Source organism: Ceratotherium simum, chromosome 24, assembly GCF_057802395.1.
Source record: "Ceratotherium simum simum isolate JZ-2026a chromosome 24, ASM5780239v1, whole genome shotgun sequence".
NCBI classification, from domain to species: Eukaryota; Metazoa; Chordata; class Mammalia; order Perissodactyla; family Rhinocerotidae; genus Ceratotherium; species Ceratotherium simum.
Window position 1 is genome coordinate 14,208,660 of NC_141923.1, and position 24,055 is coordinate 14,232,714.

A 24,055-nucleotide genomic window follows, 5' to 3' on the forward strand; every position below is an offset into this window, starting at 1 on the left:
TCTCAATGCACACATGCTCTCCACATGCGCACTCCACCCGTGTTCTCCACAGACATGCTTTCCATGTGTGTGTGCACAGGGCTTTTCCATCTCTCATCTTCAGATCCTTGGCACATTTCTTGGCTACGTGATTGAACAAGGAATTTAAAGCAAAGCAGTTCTAGAGCTGGAAGGGGCTTAATGACACCGCCTGGCCCATTTTCCCCTGGCTCACCTCCGTTTTATAGAGGGGACAGCCGAGGCTCAGGGAAATGAGAAGTCTTGCCACAATCACGTGGCTAGAGTTGGGACTGAGGCAGGATGGGTCCCAGGCCACTGCCATTTCTGTCATCTTTGGAAGGAGGCGGGCAACACATAGGACAGAGGTGATGTGTGCTTCCCCCAAAAGCAAAAGCTGAATGCTGGCTTGTCACCAGTGCCGGGTGAGGGGTTGGGCATGCTGAGGAGACAGGTTTGGTGTGGGGCTGTTCTCTAGCCACTAATGGGGGGCTCTGAGCTGGGCTCCTTCCTGCCACAAGCCTGCTTTTGTGTTCTCATCCCCACAGTTGAAGAAGGAGTGTGAGATGCTCAGGCAGAACCAGGAAGAGGGGAAGCACCTGCAGAACTCTTTCAAGCACCCAGTGGGGACATTGGTCACTGGCCATCAAGGGAAGGAGCCCTGGGGCCCCAGCCACAAGGAAGCCACAATGGAGCTGCTCCGAGTGAAGGACCGGGCCATCGAGCTGGAACGGAACGTGAGTGGCTACCCCAGCCGTGGTCGCTCAGAGAGGGAGACCATCCTGTTAATCGTCCCACTGATAGAATACCATTACTGTAAAGGACACAGGATCTCAGAATCTGTTGAGATTTATCCAGATCTAGTTGGACACTTCTTGAGTTGTCTTTGCAAGTCCCATGAGCTCCTTTTCATTTGAGGTTCCTCAGTGTTTCTAGCATAAGGGGGCATGTTCACATTTTCCCGCAGCAACTTGCTCTCTGCCTGCCCATCAAGCTGGGTGTGTAGCTTGTACACCAACACTCTGTTTCTGTAGTGTTGTCTGTTTCAATGCTCTGTACCAGGGGTTGGCAAACCACAGCCCGCCGCCTGTTTTTGTAAATAAGGTATTATTGGACCACAGATACACCCTTTGTTTATGCATTGTGTGGGGCTGCCTTCCTGCTGCAGCGGTGGAGTTAAGTGGTTGAGAGAGAGACCACATGGCTGGCACACCCGAAAATATTTACTGCCTGGCCCTTTACCGAGAAAGTTTGCCAATGCGTGTCTAAACCACTGATTTTATTTGACTCTCCCAACAACCTTATGAAGTAGATAGTGATGATTTTCATCATTTGACAGTTGAGAAAGCTGAGACAGAGTTTGAGAGACTTGACCCAGAGTCCCATGCTGGTAAGGGACAGCACAAGACTGCAACTACAGGTCCTGGCCCCTGGCCCAGTTGGTGAAGTGTTTGATGCAGTCTATATCAGTCTCCTGGAACAGGAACCGCCTTAATCTACCTGCTGTCACTCCTGAGTAGGGTGAGGCTGTGGCTGCAGGTTTTGCCTCCCTGTTCTGTGTGAGAAGGTCACAGAAATACACTCTTGGGGTGGTCAACAGAAAACAAAGAAAAGCATCAGAGAGAGAAGGGATGAGGCGGCTTGAACTCCAGCTTGCCTATGACTTGCACTCATTCACTCAGGTTCAATGCAGTATCCCCAGTATGTGTGTTCATTTTTATCTTGGAAGCACATTAAAAAAAAAAAGTTGTCCACCCACCCCACCCCACCCCCACCGCCCGCCAACTCTATTATTATCTTTTCCAAAAAGGGAAATGTTACTTCTCTCACCTGGTAAACTCTGGCTTTGGCCCCCAAAGCATCACCTCTTGAGCATTCCTTACAACACAAGTCCCTGTGGCTGGTGAGCATTTTCCAAGCTGGGCTCTGATCAGCCTTATGCTTCCCCGTCCCCTAGAACGCGGCTCTCCAGGCTGAGAAGCAGCTGCTCAAGGAACAGCTGCAGCACTTGGAGACCCAGAACGTGGCCTTCAGCAGTCAGATCCTGACCCTGCAGAAGCAGAGCGCCTTCCTGCAGGAGCACAACACCACGCTGCAGACCCAGACTGCCAAGCTGCAGGTGAGGGCTCGGCTTGCAGGCCTAGCAGGTCCCGAGCCCGGCGGGGATGTTGATCTGCGTCTCCTGGAGACCAGCCGGGAGCACTTGGACTCCTCATAGGAGCTGGAGAAAGCATGGGAGAGCTTCAGGGTTTGTTTTGTTTTATGTTTAATAGACTCGGTGTAAACAGTGGTTCCTAGCATCAGGATCTTTGAAGGTGGTGATGGTTTGTAAGCCGTTTTCAGTGATTGAGCCTATGGCTGCACGGGCTAAAACTTCACTTCTCTGCTTTACTTATAGTCTTGTCTCTTTCCCAAAGTCTGTTCCTTGAGATGTAACTAGGCATGACTTGGAAAAGAGGTTCTGGGATCAAATAAGTTTGGTTCAACAGAGTTAACCAGGTTTCTTTACTGTAGAACCAGGCAGAGCATTTTTTAAGCTAATGTGAATTTTTTTTATCTCCACGAGGGAAGTAGGGTATGAAGTAGCTCCCAGGCTGTTGAGAGCATCTAGCAAAACTAGCATTCTGTGCCACCTATTTTAGAATGTTGGCTTTTATTTATGGCTAATAGATTGTGGGACAATGAATTACTGTTTATTAATGCAGTTTCTGAGAAAAACATTTGAAAATATGTAACTTACAAGTCAGGGACAATAAACAGGAAACTTTTTGGCAAAGAGGGTGAGATTTGTTCTATTAAAACAAGAAAATAGAATATTGGTTTGTAGTGTTGTTTTGTTGGTTGTTGTAATGTCTTTGTCTGGTTTTTATATCAGGGCAATTCTGGCCTCAGAATGAGTTAGGAAGGATGCTCTCCTCTCCAATTTTCTGTTAATGTTGCATGTTGGATGGGTGTTTTGTAAATATCGATTAGGTCAAATTGGTTGGTAGGTATGCCTGTTGTTCAGGTATTCTATATCCTTACTGATTTGTTGTCTACTTGTTCTAGAAAAAAGGCTTTTAAAGGTAGCCAAGGCGGGTGCTCAGCATGCTTATTCAGAGAAAGGACATACTTTGTCCAAAAAAGGTGCATTGTGCAGAGGGCCTCAGGACTAAAGCCCTGTTTGATGGTCCATTTATGCTGTTTCGGCCCCTTCCAGAGCAGTTCCTTAAGTTCTGGTAGAACTGTCCTCGGCTGGCTGGGGTTTGCCTGCCCTGAGGGCCCCCGTTATTTCGGTGCCCGCCTCCAGCACCTGGCCGCAGTCACTGGCTGTGGCTCCCTGGGGCCTGCGCACTGCACGCAGTGAGGGGGCGTCGCCTTCTCCCTCTCGGCAGGTGGAGAATTCCACCCTGAGCTCCCAGAGCGCCTCGCTCACGGCTCAGTACACGCTGCTCCAGAACCAGCAGACGGCCAAGGAGAGTGAGAACGAGTCCCTGCAGAAGCGGCAGGAGCAGCTCTCGGCGGGCTACGAGGCCCTGCTGCAGGACCACGAGCACCTGGGCGCGCTGCATGAGCGCCAGTCCGCCGAGTACGAGGCCCTCATCCGCCAGCACAGCTGCCTGAAAACGCTGCATCGGAACCTGGAGCTGGAGCACAAGGAGCTCGCCGAGAGGTGCGGCCGGGGGGGCTCCCCCAGCGCTCTTGTGTCCCCGCCTCCACTCTGTCCCCCACGTTTCCTCTTGGCCCGCCGCTCCACATTGTCTGGGGCACCTGAACTTTCCCGAAGGGAAGTAACTCAAACGTCAGCCCCAGTGCTTTGGGGGTTGTGCAGCTGGAGACCGAGCGGCAAGAGGGGCCTGAGTGGAGAAGGGGACGCCACGGCCAGTCTCTGCTCGGGGAAACGCCATGGTGGCATTGGGTCCCTGCTCCCCTCAGGGATCCCTCCTCCTCTCCAAACCAGGAGTAAGGAGGAAGTTCACCCCTGCGGCCAGTTTACAGTGACATGCCTTTGTGTTTGCTTCCCAGTCTTTTTCTTCCCTGTCAAGATCTGGGCTTTTTTTTTTTTAACCTTTAATTATGGGAACTTTTTTTTTTTTTTTGTGAGGAAGATTAGCCCTGAGCTAACGTCTGTTGCCAATCTTCCTCTTTTTGCTGAGGAAGATTGGCCCTGGGCTAACATCTATGCCTGTCTTCCTCTACTTTGTATGTGGGATGCTGCCACAGCATGGCTTGACAAGCGGGTAGTAGGTCTGTGCCCAGAATCCGAACCTATGAACCCAGGGCCGCTGAAGCAGAGCGCACGAACTTAACCAGTACACCACCGGGCCAGCCTGGGAACTTTTGAATATATAGAAAGTAAACAGAACAGCATAGTGAAACCCCCATGGACCCATCACCCAGCTTTAGCAGTGATCATTATTCTACCATTCTCAAGTTCCACCTGTACCTCCCACTCGCCACCCCGACACTTTTTTTTTTTTCTTTTTAGGTAAAATTTACATATATTGAAATGCACAGATCTCGACTTTGAGCCCTTCACAAATCAGGGTCCTGGGTTTTGCGTGCGTTCAGTCAGCCAGCATCGCCTGAGCTGCCATCCGGGCAGCTCTCTGGTTGTTCCAGGCCCCTGGGGTGGGTGTGGCAGGACCCAGAGTCTGGGGCAGGTGTGGTTGCATGTCGCTCTAATGCAGGGGAGAGAGGGGGAGTGATCACCCCTTCCTGTGCTTGGGAGCTGCCCCTGCTGCCCGGGTTTCCCTTGACTCAGCCTCTACTCGATGCTGATCACACACTGGGTCTTGAGTGGGAGCAGCTGAAGTGCAGGGCGTTTCCATCGCAGGGACCCAGGAAGGTCCTTGAGCCGGCGAAGGCTTGTGAGGGCGTCTGATGGTGCTCTGAGCACGGGGGTGGAGACATCCATTCACTCACTCACCCAAGCCTTCCTTTTGCCGCTCTCTGGAGTCCTCCACCCCCTTTATCCACCCAGATCTCCATCCTTCAGGAGCTGCTGAGACATCTGCTCCCATAAGACTCTGTTCCTTCATCGACTCTCTTCCTTCTGCCTCTTGGCATTTCATCTCTCTCCTTCTGCACCCATCCTGTGTTCGTGCAACAGTTAGTGAGCGTCTGTTGTATGCATGGTGCTGTGTCTAGACACGGCAGGGGAAGTACCCAGTTGACTGCAGAAGTAGAGCAAAAAAGTGTTCACATGACTGAAACCAGCATGGTGCCCACCACTCAGCATGCACTTATGTGTCTTATTCTTCACGTCCTGTATATACTATAATAATGTCTTATAATATTCTCAACGTCTCTTTAGAGGGGGATGGTTTTCGCAGGTGGAATTTGGACTGACTCTGAAGGAAGAGTTCATTATTGTTTCCCTAGGTTCCTTGTTCAATCCAGCATCCCGTAGTTACTCAGTATTTTTTGCTGGTTGGACAGATGGCTGGAGGCCCCTTTGGTCTGTCTGCTGCAGGGCTACGGGTTCAGGAGTGTAGGTACCTGGAACACAGGGATGCTGGCTCTTAATTCATTTCATCTGACACTTAAATCAGACTCTCACTCATTCCTTCCTTTAACAGATATTTTCTGAGCCCCATGCCTCGTACCAGGGATTCGGTGGGGAGCAGCTCACACAGTTTCTGCCCTACAGTGGGGTGGTTGCTCATGGTTGGAGATGTGCTTCGTCAATGCGCTTTCCAAGACATTTCAACAGGAAGCAGGAGCCGGGGACCCTAATGGTCAGCCGGTGGGCCTGATTTGTCAAACCTGGATGATTTTTTCCAGAATCATTAGCCTGGATAAGAAAGGTCACTGCCCTGAAAGCTGGGCAGAGCCCCCAACTTCCAGGTTTACCTGGGGGCAGCCTCTGCCCCGCGGCTAAGGCCACACAAGCCTTTGCCTTTAACAGCTGCCTGAGCGGGTTTCTGCCTTTGACTCCCCACAAGTCTTGGCTCAGTCATATGGTGCAAATACAGCTGATACGGGGGCCAGGGGTGGGGAGTGGTGGTTAGGGCAGTGGGGTGGAGGTCTGGAGATTTAAGGCTGGACACCCTGGAATGCTAAGTGGTCTTTTAGACTGTCTCTGGGTGTGAAAAACTCAGGAAGGGGGTCTAGAGAGAAGGATTTGCCTGAATAGGGAAGATTGAAAGGTGGTGCGTCAGTCACCATCTGGACTTGGCAGAGCTCTTGAGTCATCCGTGAACACAGAAGGTTCCAGCAGGTGGGAGGAACAGACTGGGATTGTCAGGGGCTCCATCCTTGTGCTCTGCTGCCCTCCAGGGACAGCTGTGCAGTAACCCATAAAGATTGAGACCAGAGAAGAAAATAAAAGCCCCAGGAGGAGGGGGAGAATTGTAGGGGAGGGCAAGGGCTGGGGGTTGTGGGGGGCCTCGAGGAGAAGTATAGTGTGTGTGAGTGTGAACAGCTGGCCTCTGGCAGCTGCTGGGGCTCCACCAGGCAAGCCTTTGTCCCTCCTACAAAGCCAAACTAAGAACAGGGAGACTCAGGTTCCCGAGGAGAGAGTAGAGGGCTTACACAGCTCCCAGTGAGGAGGGATTAGCTGTCACATTAGCTGTTCTGTGCAGTGGAATTCAGCTCTTTATTTTGTGGTTTCTTTTAGACCTATTTGTGCATAGTGAACCACCTAGTGACTTGTTTATAACTCCCTGAGAGAGGGGTCTGGAGTGCAGGAAACAGGCATGGTGTTCCCAGGTGGCTCGAGGAGGAAGGCTGCTTTGACAGGGAATCGAAGGGACCATGGAGACATGTCAGGTGGGAAGAGAGGACTCCTGGCTCCAGGGCTGGGAAGACCCCCAGAGCTGGCCCACATGTCTCTCTCGGCCACCATTCTCCCATTATGCTTCTCTCCAGCCTCGCTGCCTGCCCGTCCCCCTCAGCTCTGCAGAGAGAAGCCGCCCAAGGAATCCCGTTTTCTCATGGGGGGCTTTGCAGTCTTCTGGGGTATGCGTTACCTGTAGGAAAGGAAGTCCCAGGACAAGCTCCTAGCAGGTGTGTCCTCCAACAGGCACAGTGACATGCTGAAGCACAAGGCAGAGCTGGACGAGCTGGAGAAGGTTTTGAACACGGAGAGGGAGGCTCTGCAGCAAGAGCAGAGGACGAATGCCATCGCCGTGGGCGAGAACCAGAGGCTGCGGGGAGAGCTGGACAGGTAAGCACAGTGCCACCAGCGATCCCACCGACCCGCATGTGGCGGCGTCTGCCGTCCAGGATTCCGTTCAGACCAGCTCATGTGGGACCCACTGAGAGAGGGTCCGGTGAGTCCCCTGGTAACCGCGTTTTTACAAACCCTGTCGTGTTACCAGGGATATGATAAGGTAGCAGGGAGCTCTAGCTGGGATGGAAGGACCTGGGACAGTGCGTTGTCTGAGTTTGGTCCTCACCTGCCACCCTTGTGACAATGGTGATTGTATCAGGCACAGGTATGTTCATCATCTAACGTAAGCTGCACAGTGACCTCGTGAAGGAGGTACAGTCAGTCCTCCTTATTCACAGATTCCCTATTTGTGAATTCACCTACCTGCTAAAATTTATTTGTAACCCCCAAATCAATACTCGTGGTGCTTTCATGGACATAGCCAGAGTGGGGAGATAGTAGTCGTCCAACACACGTTTCCAGCCGAGGTTGAACAAGGCATCGACCTCTGCCTTCTCATCTGTTATTCTGCAAACAGACGTCCTTTTCGTGGTCTATTTAGTGCCACAGTTTTCATATTTTTGTGCTTTTTTTGTGGCAATTTTGCTATTTAAAATGGCCCCCAGCAGAGCGCTGTATGGTGTAGGTGCAAGGCTGTGATGTGCCTTATGGAGAAAACACGGGTGGTAGATAAGCTTTGTCTAGGCGTGAGTTACAGTGCTCTTGGCTGTGAGTGTATTACGTAAGGTGTCTTTAAACAGAAACCCACATAAAACAAGGTGTCTTGATCAATTGACAAAAATGTGACCAGAGACTTGCAGGAACCTACCCCTGTGTTTTCCCTACAAGCAATGGTTCAATTTTCACTAATTCATTGTTCATGGCAACTTTATAGAACACAGCTACTGTGAATAATGAGAATCGACTGATCTAATATTACCCCTCCCCTTATTTTTTTTTTTTGCTGAGGAAGATACACCCTGAGCTAACATCTGTGCCAGTCTTCCTCTACTTTGTATGCGGGCTGCTGCCACAGCATGACTGACAAGTGGTGTAGGTCCGCACCCAGGATCTGAACCCGCAAACCCGGGCTGTCAAAGCAGAGCGTGCCAAACTAACCACCAGGCCACAGGGCTGGCCCCGCCCCCCCCTTTTTTTTCAATTGAGGAAACAGGCTCAGAGAGATTAACTTGTTGGAGGTCGATGCTTCTAGTTAATGGCAGAGTTAGGATTTGAATACAGGTCTTGTCTCATCCCAGAGGCATGACCATATGAAGCTGCTTCCTCCTCACATCTTTATGTTAACATGTACCAGGGGCTACAAACTCCGGTGCCTCTAGTGGCCGGGCAGGTCAAGCACGTGGGTGAGACTCCCAGCAACAGGCCAGACGGTCATATGGAGAATACACACATCTAAAGGTGTCAGCTGGGAGGCTGGCCTGGGGCTGCCAGATCGTCCTTTTGTTTATGCTTTTTTCTTAAGCTGGACATCTGAATATTGATGTGAAAGTTCCAAATTTTTAAATGTTGACAAACTAATTCATTAAAAAAAAATAAAGCTATGCGGGCCAAACAAGACACATCTGTGTCCAAATTGAGTCCGTGAGCCTCTGGTAATTTGAGCTTTCTGATATAAGTCTTCCTCCGAGAAACCCCAATTGGATAATAGTTATTACAATGATGATAATTTTAGTGGATTTACATAATACCCCAGCATCTCTTGTTTTATTTATCTCAGGAATTGAAATTAGAAAGGCGCTTGGAATTGAGAAGAAGAGCTGGGCATAGACATAGAGTTTTAGAGCAAAAGTGTTCAGGTTCAGTGTTTTAAAAAAATGTTTTAACAGCAGAACCCTTTTTTCCAAGTAGGCAGATATCCCAAAGTCTTAAATTTAACAGATCATAACAGTGATGCCCTGTTGAGACGGATGTCTGAGCCTGCCTGTTCTGTCTCCCCTGGCCCAGTGTGGGGCACCAGGGGGACCCCCCCATAGAACTCCAAAGAACACAGTTTGAAAACCACTGATTGTGTTCAACCACCTCATTTTACACGTGAGAAAACTGAGGCCCAGAGAGGTTGTGGTTTTGTCTAAGGTTGCACAGCTGGGACAGAGCCTACGAGCTCTCTTTAGCCCCGTGGCCCTGTGGCTCTCCACCCTGCAGGGTCAGTTTCCTGCACGAGCAGCTGAAGGGGGAGTACGAGGAGCTGCACGCCCACACCAAGGAGCTGAAAACCTCGCTGAACAACTCGCAGCTGGAGCTGAACCGCTGGCAGGCCCAGTTTGACGAGCTGAAGGAGCAGCACCAGAGCATGGACATCTCGCTGACCAAGCTGGACAACCACTGCGAGGTGAGGCCTGGGGACACCGGGACGAGTCCCCTGGGCTGACAGCCGTGGGCTCAGCACGGTTGTGATGGGTCCTTGTTTGTGTCTGTGCTCGAAGACTGTGTGTGAAGGCGGTACAGAGGCCAGGAGGAAACCAGAGACGTTTCACGGGAACGAACACCATGGTTGGTAGGGATGTCTTAGAAAACACCCTTTCATTTGACCTTTGCCTTTTGCAGGGTCAGGGGAGGTGATGGAAACAGTGTTTTCTGTCCACTCTGCCATGTCTGCAGTGTCTTTCCATTTCTTTTCATGTCCATAGCTGCACTGTTCTAGAGAAATGGCATGAATTTGCCCCCATTCTTAGGTTTGGCTGCTGGCTGTGGATCCTGGGGCAGTGGGGAGGAGCTTACTCAGGTGTCCCCTGGTTTCCAGAGGGCAGAGCTGTCCCTTCTGGGCACTAGGTTGGGAAGTATCATCTTAAGAGCAAAACTGTCTCAGATGAAATGTAAGCAGACCCCAGGACAAGTAAGACAGCCTAAGGGGATCAGGCAGGAAAGAGCAGCCAGGTCCCACACCAGCCCCAAGATGCCCCGAGGACAGCCAGCGACCACAGGACACAGCTCCTCTCTCCTTTTATTTGTTGAGAAACACTCTCAGAGGCCTTTTCATCTGAGCTTGTGGTAGCTCTGTGGGACAGCACAGATGGGGAAACTGAGGCCCAGGGTGCTGGTGCCTGAAGGCCCCGCTGGGGGGTGGGGGCAGGGACTCATGGAGGAGGTGGGGTCTGAGACAGAGGAAGCCTCACCCACTGTGGGCTGTGTGGTCACGGGGACCAGGGCCCACAGTAGTGGACTGGAACACAGTCTGTCTGAAGGCAAAGCTTATGATTTTCCTAGCACCCCAACCACAATGATGTTCTGGAGCAGGAGTGGTGAACTTCAGCCCGCAAGTCAAATCCCGCCCACCGCCTGTTTTTATACAGCTATGAACTAAGAATAGCTTTTGTGTTTTTTAATGGTCGGGAAGAATCAAAAGAAGAATAATATTTTGTGGCAAGTGCAAATCATTGTCCATAAGTAAAGTTGTTTTTGGACACGGCCCCACCCGCGCAGTTACCTGTTGTCTCTGGCTACATTCCTGCTGCAGCAACAGAACTGGGTAGCTGCAACTGAGACCACCGTCTGGCCTGGAAAGCCTAGAATGTTTACTATCTGGCTCTTTACAGAGAAGTGTGCTGACCCTCTTCTAGGGCAGAGCTGTCCAATAGAGATACAATGCAAGCCACATACATAATATAAAATTTTCTAGTAGCCATGTTAAAAAAGTAAAAAGAAACAGGTGGGATTAATTTTAATATATTTTATTTAGCCAATATAGCTAAAATATTATCACTTCAACATGTAACCCCCAAAAACTTATTAATGAGATATTTCATATTTTTTTATTACTGTGTCTTCAAATCTGTTCTGTACTTGTAGCAGATTTCAGTTTGGACTAGCTGCATTGTAAGTGCTTGGTGGCCACGTGTTGCCAGTGGCTGCCGGATTGGACAGGGTGGGTACAGAGGGAACTCAGCTATTCCCGTGTTACTGGCAGTGTTGGTCCTTGCAGTGGTATAGAGAATACCAAGGTGGACGTCTCTGTGCACATGACCTTTCCCTTCTTTTAGAAACTAGATTCCCAGCAGTGGAGTCACGAGGTGGCAGTGTGTGAGACGTTGTTGATCTGTGTTTTAGCTGCTCTCCCGTCTCAAGGGGAACTTGGAGGAAGAAAATCATCACCTCCTGAGCCAGATCCAGCTGTTGAACCAACAGAACCAGATGCTTCTAGAGCAGAACATGGAGAGCAAGGAGCAGTACCATGAGGAGCAGAAGCAGTACATGTAAGGGGGTGGGAGGGGTGATGCCTGTCCACAGAGGGGTCCTGGCTTCCCTCACCCCACACCAAGACCTGCAGTGTCTGGACCAGGGGGCAGACCATCTTACTGGCACATCCTTCTCTTGGTTTCCCTGGAATGGTTCTAGGTTTCTGCAAGTGGTGGTGGTTGGTTTTTGTTTGCTTTTCAAAGGCACTGCTCACTGCTAGAAGCTTCTTAATCTGCTTTTGGAGTTAAGTTCACTTTTGAAAATACGACAGTGCCAACGAGAAGTATCAGGGAAAGAATTCAAATCGAAGGCTGAGCACATAGGTGCTGTGACCTGTCTCTTTCTGTCTCCTGTGTCTGTTCTCCTCTGGATCATCTGGGGAGCGGGTCATTGGTGCTGTGCTTATCCTCCCTCAGCTGGTGTTTATGGAGTGCCAGCTTCGGCGTGGGCCCTGTGAGGTGCACAGAACCTGTTCCCTGGTGGCCAGGAACTAGTAGGGGTGATGAGATGTGGGCAGAGCTATGTCCATGCCAGACGGATGTTGAGGAGCCTCACGGAGGCGTGAAAGGAAGCAGGGTCGTGGGAGTTGGGGTTCTGCAGGTGACACGGGATGGGGAGAAGGCAGGCCGGGTGGAGGGATGTGAGGTGGAGCATGGCAGTGGTCTGGGTGCGGGGAATGTTCAGGGGGTGTCAGGAGGGAAGGCAGCGGGTGGTCAGCCATGGAAGGCTTCCATGCCCGGCTAACAAGTTTGGATTCATTGGCAAGAGTTTAAGGGATGCTGGTCCAGCAGGGCCTAGGAAACTGCCAGAAATAGAGGTCCAGAGGAAGAGCCGTGGTGCTGGAGACATCATGGTTTGGAAGTCGAGTCATCCAGGATACATCTCGTGGGTCCAGGGTGGTTTTCACCACTCCGTGCTCTGGTGTATAGACTGTCCTTCCATGTGACCAGGAACAGCTAGCCAGGTTGGGGAAGAGGAGACCCACTGGCAGAGGGACGTGGATGCCAGTGTACTGTCATAGCTTTCTCTGATGTGACAGTGCTCCTTTGTTATTCTCCCAGCTTCATCTGCTCATTTAGAGTTGGCTTTCCACCTACTGAAGGATGGTTTACGTTGAAAACCACGCTGTAATTTGGGGGTAGAAATGGCCATTTCCTGAAGTTGGCCTGCTGTGATCCAGCTGATAAAAATTGCCAGCAGAGGTTGGGCAGGTGCTAAGTGGACGAGTAGGAGCCTGGTACGGGGGGGGGGGATGATATGATGATGGTTTTGCATTAGAGAGTGTCTGCAGAAGGCCAGGGAGTTGGCAAGCTTCCCGGAGCCTGCTGCGAGTGGAGCACGGGGCGCTCTGGGCCCTGGGAGGGACACGATGCCTGCTGTCCGTGAGTTTGTGTGTGTCTGTGCGGCCAAACACAACCACAAAGCATAAGGCCAAGCAGCACAGCTGTGAGGACAGAATAGCAACACAGACGTCGAACCAAGGGGGCTGGATGCAGAGGAGGGTTGATGGTCGGGGGCCCAGTGGTTCGCGGAGCTGTTGCTTTTGTCAGGTGCTCACTTCATGGGGAACTCTCAGGAAAGTCTCACTTTGGGATGTGTAACCTCAGCAGCTTCACGACTGAAGGAGCCTGAGCAATTGCCTCTGGTCCAGAGGCCTCATTTTCAAACAAGGAAACCAGGGGTCCAGGCTGGCTGGCGAGGCCACACAGATGGTGAGAGGTGGGAGCAGGGCAGAGTCTGGCAGCCCTGTGGGCAGCATTGTATACAGTCCACTGCATGCACCACCCCCTGACGCCTTGAGATAAAACAGAAGTATTCCCTTCATATCAGGAAGGCCAGAATGTCCCCATCAGCAGAGGTGCCCTCTGGCAGCCCAACGTTCAGGAGGTTTCCCTTTGGTCCTTTCTGTGTATTTGAAAATGTGAACTGCTTTCCAACATTTAGAAATCAGGAGATTTTGCTTCATAACTTGGGTTTCTGGCTTCTCTGACAAAAATTGGATCATCTGGCCCACCGGGCCTGCCTCATTCCCACGTGCCAGCCATCTGCTGGAACTGGCACCATGTGCTCAACCTTGCCGCAGTCCCCACCACTCCCCCTGGTCTTTCCAGGCCCACTTTGCTCCCTGTTGTCTTGGTTTGGCCCCTGAAAGCTTGAGTTTGTTCCCGTAGAAGTGTTCTCAGAAACCCAACGCTGGAATGGGTCAAGGTCAGAGGTCTGACTTAGCTGAACTGACTTTTTCAACCTGGGTGCCCATCCAACTCCCTGAGGGCAGACCTCTCCCCCACCAAAGGTCTTGTCAGTGTGGCCCCGGAGCTAGCCCTGTGTCTGACCCCGAGTGCCCGGTGCCCTGAATAACCTGGCTTGGAAGTCCTTGGAGTTGCCCAGTTCGAGTTTCCAGATGGTCAGGGATTTGCCCCCTTGTGTTCACTCACAGCTGGATCTTCGGTCTCTAGTACGTCTCCTCGAGGTATTAAGGCTTCCTGGACCCATGCCAGACGCTTCCAATCACATATTCCCAACTCAGGGATCATGATGGTCATGAGCACATGACGTCTGAATCCCAGAGAAATGCCTGCCCTGCTGGCCGGGTCCCAGGCCGGGCTGATGAGTCAGTTCACTTGTTTTATTTAAAACTGGGTTGATTTTGAAATAAGTCAGAGGGAGAAGGTCAAATGCCATATGATCTCACTCATTAAGTAGTAGATAATGACAACAACAAACAAACTCCTAGAGACAGAGATTGGATTGGTGGTTACCAGAGGGGAAGGGGGAGGGAGGAGGGTGAAGGGATAATTAGGCGCATGTGTGTGGTGATGGGTTGTAATTAGTATTTGGGTGGGGAACATGAGAACATGATGTAATCCATGCAGAAATAGAAGTATAACGATGTACACCTGAAATTTATACAATGTTCTAAACCAATGTTACCGCAATAGATGACAAAAAACTGGGTTGATTGTTTTTCTTTCCCCTCTGTTCACAGAGACAAATTAAATGCCTTACGGAGACAAAAGGAAAAACTGGAAGAAAAAATCATGGATCAGTACAAGTTCTATGATCCTGCTCCAAAGAAGTGAGTTGATTTAAGTTTCAGTAACTTGAACACGGAACAGAAAAGCGTCCTTTTTCAGGAGCAGGGAGAGAACTGTAGCCCTCTAGAGCAGTGCCCAGATGTAGGGCCCGTCTCTTCCGCTAGATGGGAGGTCATCTGTGTGCAGATCCCTCCCTCAGCAAGAAGAATTTAGAATTCCTCTCCACCCCACCCTCCATACTCCAGCTTGTCCTGTGCGGGCAGGCAAATGCCAGCTGACCCCGATGAGACCGAGGCCTAATTTATCCACAAGCCCTTTTAAGGGGCAGAGAGTCCGTGGTTTCAGAGCCATTAGAGCAGGACAGAAGGATTGCCTTGTCAGGTTCATCTCAGGGTTTAACAGGACGTAGAAAACCACGTTCCTGTTTTGGGAAGGAAGCTTGAGTAGGACACCTGGACCGGCACCCGCGGTCTTGAAACACGGGGACCGTTTGGCCTCACACAAATTCCTCTGGATTCACTGGGCCCGGGTGCAGTTTCACAGACTCGTTCCCTTCTCCAGGGAGCAGCAGCCCCGGGTCGTGGGGCCGGCTCAGTCCCCGGAGACACCGGTGTCCCTCCAGCAGGGCCTCCCCTGGTCCTGGGCCTGGGCCTGAGCCCAGGAGCCAGCCCTTCAGATTGTCCTGTCCCAGCCCAGCCCCGAAATCAAAATTGCCATGAATCCTGCAAGGCCTCTCTGTGGAAATCACAGAACTGCAGAATTTCAGACCCTCCGCCCCTGCCTTCTGTTGACAGAGAAATGAGGCCCGGATGAGGGAATGGAGTGATCCGTTTAAACGCACTGCTGTTTAGTGGCAGAGCCAGGATTACAACCCAGGTGTGGTCTCCTTGCTGCTTTAGAATGCCTCCATTTGCCAGTTAGCCGCAACTTTATCACTCACCCTTTACATTCACTGATTTTAATTCAAACAGCTCACTCTTCCCTGCCCTGCTCCCCCTTGCCTGATTCCTCAGTGCCAGGGAGCAGTCAGAGAAGGCCAGCTTACTTCACTTATTACTAACTTTATCAGAAAATGAGGAGGCCCGTGACTCTGTTCCTGAAAATGGCATTTTGACAGAAAAATCGCCAACAAACACAGATTAGCTTAGCACTGCCCCACTTCCTTTATTTCTCATAGATAATCAAGAATTCGTGTATTTGAAGTTGTTTTCCTGAGATACTAGTGTGGATTTCTGCCACGATGCACCCTTCTGCTGTCCCTGGGCCCATGCCTAACTGAGAATTCCCTTCCACCTCCTGAGCCCCAAATGTAGTGATCGTGGTGATGGTGAAGAGCGCCATCATTCTGGACCCCAAGTTCATGGCCGGCTTCCCAGGCTGGAGACGGAAATCTCAGCCCACGTTAGGGCACCCAGTGACCTGCTGGAGGGGGCAGTGAGGGTCGGTTGTGTCCTTCTAAATATCTACCTCTGACTAGGAAAAACCACTGGATTGGAGCCAAAGCCTTAGTCAAACTTATCAAACCAAAGAAAGAGGGTTCCAGAGAACGATTGAGGTCAACCACAGACGGCCCTCCCTGGCCATTGGAGTCCCCAGACCCGGCCTCGCCATCTGCGTCTCAGCCTCTCAGGTCACAGTCGGAGAACCCCGAGACCACCCCATCCGGCTCAAACTGCACAGAAGAGCGCGAGCCCCACAACGGGCCCGTGGGGAAAGGTAGGAGTGCTGACCTGACTGCAGTCGGGGTGTGAAGGGGACGATCTGAAGGACTCTCCCGTTGGACGGGGGTGGAACCGGATAGGATGTGGATGTGCACACGTGTGTGTAGGGGCGTGAAGGGGGTGTGCTGCGTACACGCACATCTGCCTCCTTAGGTGTGTTCATGATCAAGTAGAAAATATAAACCCATGTCCGCCTGGTGACAGTTTCATCCCATAACAAGTTTATTTTAGAAGGAGAAGTGTCGCTCATCACATAGACTGTGGTCGGGACTCGAATATCCAAAGCTGATACCCACATAGGCACCACAGAGACAAGCTCAATAGCGTGTGTTTTAGGGTCTCCTTGTATGTGTCAAACATGTAGAGTCAGCTCTTTCTGCAGGGAGGTCCAGGTGCATCTGACACGTCCTGTGTGTCTGCAGGGTCTTCGGCAAGTCTTGTGTAGCTTTCATCTTTTTATGACTTGGAAAGGTAGATCGGGTTTTCTTCTCCCCCCTCATCTGGCCAGTAGGTCCTCCCACCACGGGGCGCGGCTTACCTTTTCACTCAGGGCTGTCATTTGGGGTTTGCCGAGGTTCTGAAATGGATTTCGAGTTGTATGCGCTGTGTTTCATCGAATCTAAGAGGCTATCAATTATAAGCTGCGCAATTACTTCATATCCCACTAGGGAAAAAAACACTGGCAATCAAATGATGCGGTACTTACCACTTGGAATTGTTCTTATACTCTTGTTGAAGAGCTCTTCTAAAAGACTGAATTAGATTTTTGTGCACACACATAGAAGGAAAATGTGAGCAGAATAAATTGGTTGTGACAGTGACGTTTTTGTCACAGTTGCCACCTGGCCAGTGGTGACTAAGACATTGTAGAAGTTGCATGCTGATTTCAGAGCTGTTAAGGTAGAGGGGAAAAATGTGTGTCTCAGAATCGATTAAACACAGCAGGTGCCTTAAATGTTGTTAAATTTTCAAATTTACTTTTTAAATATCATTTACGCCAAATCTGCCCCCTGAGTAATTTAAATTTTTATGAAGGACACCAGGACTTTCTGAAGATCAGGCTTATACCTGAGACCCGTGCTCTCTCGGGGCTGATGTTACAGCGCTAGGGGCCAGTGAGAAGCCACCCCTCTGAGTGTGACATGTGCACAAGCCTTTCGGAAGTGACATTCATCACTTCAAAGTCCTGTTGTGTCACTTTCAAATGCATAAAAGAAATATGCACACGAATGCACATTTTGGGGGAGCAATGCTTTCATTCCTATTCTTTACGGGGATGAAATTAGGTAAAAGGCCCGTGCAGGTAAATAATGAAGTTTAACATTTGTTTTTACCTGGAGGGATTCTGTTGCCTCAGGTTTTCATATTGGCTGTTTAAATCTTTTAACATTTAAAATTCACCTCAACTTGTGTGATTCTTTGCGTTGACTTAATTAACTATAAGCAGCCTGAGTTAGGAAAACTTTCAGAAGGAGAAAAATGCCTTACTAGTCCAGACCGTTAGGCTAATCCATGAATGAGCAGGTTAGTGACAATTATTAATAACAGCAGCCACGTATGGTGCGCTCTCTCTGGGCTCAGCACCCTTTGAGCTAATTTACATGCTTTATCTGTCTCATTTAGTCCTAACTACCCTGCAGAGTGATAATTATCCCCTTTAGAGCTGAGAAAGGGAGGCTCGACAAGGTTCAGCACTTCCCAGTATAAGTGCTGGAACTGGGATCCGGCCATAGGTCTGCATTGAATCAAGTCGGTCCCTTATTCTGTGATGTGAGCGATGGCCACCAGGTGGTGCTGTGGAGGGGGGAAATGACGGAGGTTCCGGTGTCAACTTGAATCTTCAATCAGAAATTGGGTAAATTGGCTGTGTTAACATATGACAGGTTCAGAAAGTTAGACCAATTGTCTGCTCTGATGAGACTAATTTAAAGGCCGTGAAGTGTAGAATTGGACTAGAGGATGCGTAGGAGCTCTAAAAGGAAATAATTCTTGGTGTTGAGGGTTTGGGGGTATGAAAAAGAGCTATTTTCATTATTTTTAAACTCCTCCTGCCAGAAGAAGTTATTGTGGATGTACAAATATTATTGGCGAATACTTCAGGGAGACCATTTCATTACAGAAACATGTCATGAAGTGTTTCCAAGGTCTTGGAACAGGAGGAGGAGTGTGCGAGCCAAATTGTCAGGGAGCCTGTCATTAAAATGGATGAGTAAGAAAAGCCAGGTCCTAAATTAATAAAGATTTTAATTTAATAATTTAACACATTGAAATTGAAAAACATTCTAAGCCATTGGCTCCTTGAGCAATGTATAATTCTCCTCACGTGCCGAGTAAGCAAAGCGTTGGCACTAAGATGCCACTAAATTAATTAAATTGAGTCAGAGCATAAATGATTCACTGAGTCCTGATTCTGGTCTTGTTGTGGGTATTATTTTCATCTTTCCCAGGCTGGACAGGATTCTGATTTCCTAAGTACCTTTAGCTAATTTAAAGTCATTTGTTATTATTCATTTCATTTATTTGCTGTTTTTTTTCCTTCCTCTTTTGGGTTATCCGGGTGATAACAATTTAGCAACTCAGCGCAAAAAGAGTCCCTTTTTGAGAAGCAAAAGCAAGGACAAAGACAAGTCTCCATCGGCCCAGCCGGCTCTCTCTAAACGCCTACGGTTCTGGTCCTCCTCTGACATCCCATCCTCTCCTAACGAGCCTCTCCCTCTCTCAGAAATTGGAGACTTCTAATCCTTTCCCTTTATCATGTGTCTTCATCCTGTGTCCTCCCTCATTTCTGAAACTCAAACAAAAAACAGTATCTAAAGGCCAGATGCCCTCTAGTGGACCCCTCCTCCCGACCCCACCTCCAAGCCAAGCTTAAAGTAGCCAGCGTGGATTCTGATTTCAAAAGAGAAGATGAGTTGTCACACCCTCTGGACCGTTTCTCCAGCGCAGCACAGTTTTAGGGGAGCCTCGGGACATCCATGCACAGGTCCTTGGGCCAGGATGTCCGTGCTAAGTAAGTCCAGGGGCCGCGTGCTGCCCCCTCTCTCGCGCACCTGCAGGCTTATGTCGTGCCCGTGTGTAAAGCAGACCTGGTCAGTTGTCGCTATGCTTCCTACAATATACGGCCTCTCTCAAGTGAGATTTTTTTTTTTCCAAGACTTATTTTTAGCAGCTAAATTTAAGACCGCTGCCCTTTTCTCCTTTCTTTGTCAGAGCACTCAATTGTTGGCTTTTGCAAATAAGGCCCTTTTTAGATGTGTTCTATGTGTTGAAGGATTTATTGCTCCGTTCAAGCATTTTAAATAAATGAATCGATGTTGCTGAGCCAGAGTTCAGCCCAGAATGAAGTTTTATGGCTGTGCTGTGGTTCTCTGACCTCTCGGATGCTGCCATTAATACAGTAGGACAGAAAGAACATCAGCACACCTCACACCCAGAGCGGGGAAAGTGCCGGTCGCTAGAGGCCTTTAGCTACTGCCATCTTTTCTCTCTGCAGTCATTCTCGCCATCTTCATGATGTTTGCCGTATCTTGATATCAACTGTATGATTACTTACACATTTTCTCTTGAATTGACTCACCGTTTCCACTTAAATTCATTTTAAAAGGAAAGATTATTATCAGTACTGTAAGTGGAAATCCAGTATCACCATAGAAACAAGGTAACCGTAAAAATAAATACAGAACTCTGAGATGTTGAAGTCGGTTGACGTGGCACTGACTTCTTCTCATGCACGCGCTTCGGGCACTGGGCTGCCGCGGCCTGGGCCTCTGGGCCTCTGTCTTCAGAGCATGCTGCTGGGGTCTGCTGTGCCTCTGCCATCCGTGCTAACTGTTCGCTCATCTCCGCCTCCCTCTGCTCCTCATGTAACTTCACCTATTGGATGCCTGTTCCGATTCATTCCACCAGACTTGAATCTTGCTTCTCATCAAGGTTGTCTTTCAAAATCCAAATTTTCCCTTGATTTCAAGTCGTAAGATTTGGGCAATTAACACTTTACAGTGAGTCCAGACTTTGAGTGGCTGCGGGGGCAGGTCTGATGAGGGCTGAAATCTCCCCAGGGAGCCTGGCTCTGGGTCCACAGCCCTCAGGGTGCCTGGAGTGGGACATTGTGCAAAACAGCACTGTCCTAACGCTATTAGGAATTCCAGCTGCATTAATTTTTATCTTGTATTTGGAGACCCCATCCCCTTTCCTAATAGGCAGTTGGAGTTTTAGGTGTTTTTTTTTTAAGGTTTTTATATAGGATTTTATTTGATTTTGACAAAAGTATATGTTCATGGTAGAAAATTTAGAGATTGCAGAAAAACACAAGCTACGAGGTGAAAATCATTCCTGCCGTCAGTCTGAAGTTATCGTTAGGGTGGCAGTAAACATCTTCCTAAATCGCAAGTGAAGCCAGTTGGCCGGATGCACATCCTGGACCTTCAGGGCCTTGGCTACAGGTCCAGAGTGATCCTGAGCAGACATCCGTCAGGACCTTTATAAATCAGGGATTTGAGTTACCTAAAGTGTTTCACAGACAGCAAGTGTGCCCTGTAGTCAATAGGGTAGACTGTGACCAACATTTTGTTTATCCTCTTCAGTTCTCCCTTTGTTTTCTCCCAGTTTTCCGGGCTCGCAGTGTGACCCATCGTTAGAGCCAGGGCCAGCCTCTCAGGGCCTCCAACACAGGCCTGCAGTCAGGGCCCCTCCTGTTGAAACTGCAGCCCGCGAGGCGCGGCCGCCCAGCTTTTGTCCTGTGGTCCGTGTGCCCTGCTGCCCCTGCTTGTCCAGGCCTCGGTGTGGTAGCCCAGCCTTGGCACAGGATCACATAGCCCCGTTTCTCATTGTCCTTCTCTGCCCCAGGCCCTGGGGACCCAAAACCAAAGCGAGGGTCCCCGCACGGCGGCAGCCTTGACCGCGTGGATGCCTCTGCTGACCCAGCCCTGAAGCCCTGGCCCTTGGAGCTGGGCTCCCGGACCTGTTCAACCTCAGCCATCACTACAACCCCTTCCAGTTCCACCCCCATCTCCCGGCACCCAGGCCGCACCAAAGGTGAGTCACGGGCCCCTCCAGAACCAAGAGGGATGAGCATCTGGGGCCAGGGTCCTTCCCGAAGACCCTGGGCTCTCAGAGGCGGGCGGGGTCTCTCAGGCTGAGAGGTGGTACGCAGAGTGGCCAAGCTGTGGGCAGGCTTTGGCATCACTCAGATGGAGGTCCAGACTTCAGCTCTGCCTGCCAGCTGCATGACCTTGGGCAGATAATGTCACCATCTAGAGGCCCAATCCTAAGCCACTAATGGGAAAGCCCCAGAACCCACTTCCGCCACCACCATTCTGGACTGTGGCACCAAGTAGCTCCAGAGACAGGTGAAGGTGGGGCTGAGAACCAGAGTTTGGGCTAAAAGCAGGCACCCACCCTCACCCCACCTTGTAGAAGTCTGAAGGTTTATTCTCGAGAGGATACATGAGGGGGGTCTCTGAACTGGAGGTCAGTGGATAGGGTGGAGGGCGGGTGTCGTAAACTGAAAACCAGGGGATTCCATGAGGGATCCGCAAACAGAGTGTCTCCCAGGGTGCCAGTAACTGTGTGTGCTCACACCTTTAGACTCGAGACTAAAATTTTCTTCGATGGGGCTGGTCCTGTGACGTAGTGGTTAAGTTCTCGTACTCTGCTTTGGTGGCCCAGGGTCCGCAGGTTCAGATCCCCGGTGCGGACCAACGCACCGCTTGTCAAGCCATGCTGTGGTGGTGTCCCATATAAACTAGAGGAAGATGGGCATGGATGTTAGCCCAGGGCCGATCTTCCTCAGCAAAAAGGAGGATTGGCAACAGGTGTTAGCTCAGGGCTAGTCTTCCTCACACACACACACAAAATATATATATATATTCTTTGAGTCATCTGATTAGCTTGAGAAATTCCCAGCAGAACGGCTCAGTCACATCCTGCCAGGGGAAGCCCATGGAAGTTCAGGGATCCCCAGACCCCTGAGGAGAGCCTCCAACAGCAAACAGAGACCAAAACCAATGGGAGGGGCAACAGAGTAAACAGACATTAAGCTTTAAAAGACAAAAGCTTTATAATGCCCGTCATCAGTCAGAGATAAGCGAAGCTGTTGTACCCATGAAACAAGAACAGGATGCTATAAAAAGGAGCAGTCGGAGAGAAAGCACTTGGAAATTTAAAACATGCAAACAGAAAGGGAAAGATAAAGCTTAAAACTAAAAAAGACGTTCTGCTTATGATTTAGAGATATGAAAAGATCCAAAGAAGCAGTGGAAAGAGCTGAAAGTGATTGCCTCTGGGGTGTTAGAAATCGAAGAGAACAAGAAGGGTATTACTTTTCGTAATACCACCTACTCAACTCCCAAAACCATGGGCATGCATAAGTGACCTTGGTTTGACAAGCAAAACAGGGACCCTGCCCTCAAGGCACGCCTGGGTTAGCTTCATGACCTCGTCCCAGTTACTTACGAGCAGGAGACACCCTGGGGAGAAGGTGAGTTGAGTGGGCACAGGGCAGCCCGAGATCCTTCTCCACTCCCAGCCAGACACTGAAAGTGGCAGTCACTTACTATTGGATGTCAGGGAGGCTCTGGGCCTAGTATGGCAAGGGTGTCCATTGTGGGCAGTCAGCAATCTCTTCCAGTCTCCCGGGCTCTGGTGTGCAGAAGCCCTGCCTGGTCTTGGGGAGGAGCTGGGAACACCATCTCCTCTCACACTTCTGTCGGCCCTTGTGGCTCAAGGCCCAACCCTCTAGGCTAACTCACCGGCTGTCTCAGCCGGGATCCTGTCCCTGAACCAGAGCCCAAGCCTAGAAACATCACTGGCAGCTCGTACTCCTGCAGAGCCTGCATGCGAGTCCGTCAACACTGCAAACCTGGCACTGCCCACGGCGAGTCCCTGGCAGCCCAGCTCTCATGCTCAGGGCGTTCATTGCCAGTGGACATTTAAGTGTCTTTAGAATGGAAACCCTCTTGTCGTTTTGGAGGGGAGGGAAACCAGCCGGCTTTAGGCAGAGGGCATTTTCCAGTCCTTCTCAGTTGACTGACGGCCTGTGGGTTCCTGGGTCTGTTTCTGGTGAGGAGCTGCTGGGGCAGGGGTTAGTCTCCAGGGACTTGGTGTCTCTTCTCAGGTGGTGGATTCTTTCCTTTTCCTTCTTCCCACCACCTGAAGAGAATTGCTTTCACGGCCCTCTGCTTCTAGTGCAGCTGGCCTCTGAGGTTGGAAGGGCTCCCCAGGGTACTAAAGATTCAGCTCCCTTTGTTGCGTCATCCCTAGGCCGGAACACGGCTTTGGTCTTGAGTCTCAGTCATTGTACAGGTGAGAGTGTGAGGGCTGTTCCAGCAGGAGAAATGGGGAGGGATAGTAGAGGCAGATCCTCAGGTCCACATGCCCCTCCCTCACCCCCCAGAAGCTGCATACTGCCACAACTCGGATGTCGGGCGAGGATCAGAAGTAGCCGTCTGGCAGAGGGCCCAGGTTTCCCTGTGGATGTTCCAGAACCCCTGACTCACCAGCCTTATTTCCACCGTAGGCTATAACTCAGATGACAGCCTCTGCGAGCCGTCCCTGGAGCTCGAGTTCACCAACCACAGGCAGTATGGTGAGTGGTCAGTGCGTTGTGCCCTTGGGCCTGGGGTCTCAGGCTAGTTTTTGTGAACAGTACCTTTGCTTCAAGCTGAGTCCTCTGTGGAAGTTCAACACACAAAACAGGTGAAAGTGGAATTGTTATGTTCAAGTGGGCATGGGGGTGCTCACAGGTCCTCCAAGCTCCTTCCTGGCCCTCCCCAGGGGCCTGAGCCTGTAGCTTCTGCTTACATATCTCCAGTGACGGGGAAGTCACTATCTATCAAGCATCCTGCTTCTGGAGGCTCTGACTCCCCCTGCTTTAAAGCACCCCTCAGGTTTGCCAGGATGTTTTGGTGACCCACGCAGGGAGCATTGTTTGCAGGAGTGTCTCTCTCTGTCCTCACTTGGATTTTAGTTGCCCA

The 24,055-nt window shown here is 50.4% G+C and overlaps 1 protein-coding gene across 3 annotated transcripts in view; it reads left to right on the plus strand.

Moving 5' to 3' along the window:
- The window catches only part of CCDC88C (coiled-coil and HOOK domain protein 88C), a 128,448-nt gene that overhangs the window by 96,304 nt on the left and 8,089 nt on the right, over positions 1–24,055 (plus strand). For all 3 annotated transcript variants that reach the window (XM_004434203.3, XM_087448045.1, XM_087448046.1), the window contains 10 exons: positions 546–734; positions 1,955–2,116; positions 3,372–3,649; positions 7,004–7,147; positions 9,296–9,482; positions 11,198–11,343; positions 14,313–14,402; positions 15,839–16,077; positions 20,928–21,116; positions 23,599–23,667. In XM_004434203.3, coding sequence (XP_004434260.2) covers positions 546–734; positions 1,955–2,116; positions 3,372–3,649; positions 7,004–7,147; positions 9,296–9,482; positions 11,198–11,343; positions 14,313–14,402; positions 15,839–16,077; positions 20,928–21,116; positions 23,599–23,667 — 1,693 coding nt within the window. The remainder of the gene's footprint in view (positions 1–545; positions 735–1,954; positions 2,117–3,371; positions 3,650–7,003; positions 7,148–9,295; positions 9,483–11,197; positions 11,344–14,312; positions 14,403–15,838; positions 16,078–20,927; positions 21,117–23,598; positions 23,668–24,055) is intronic.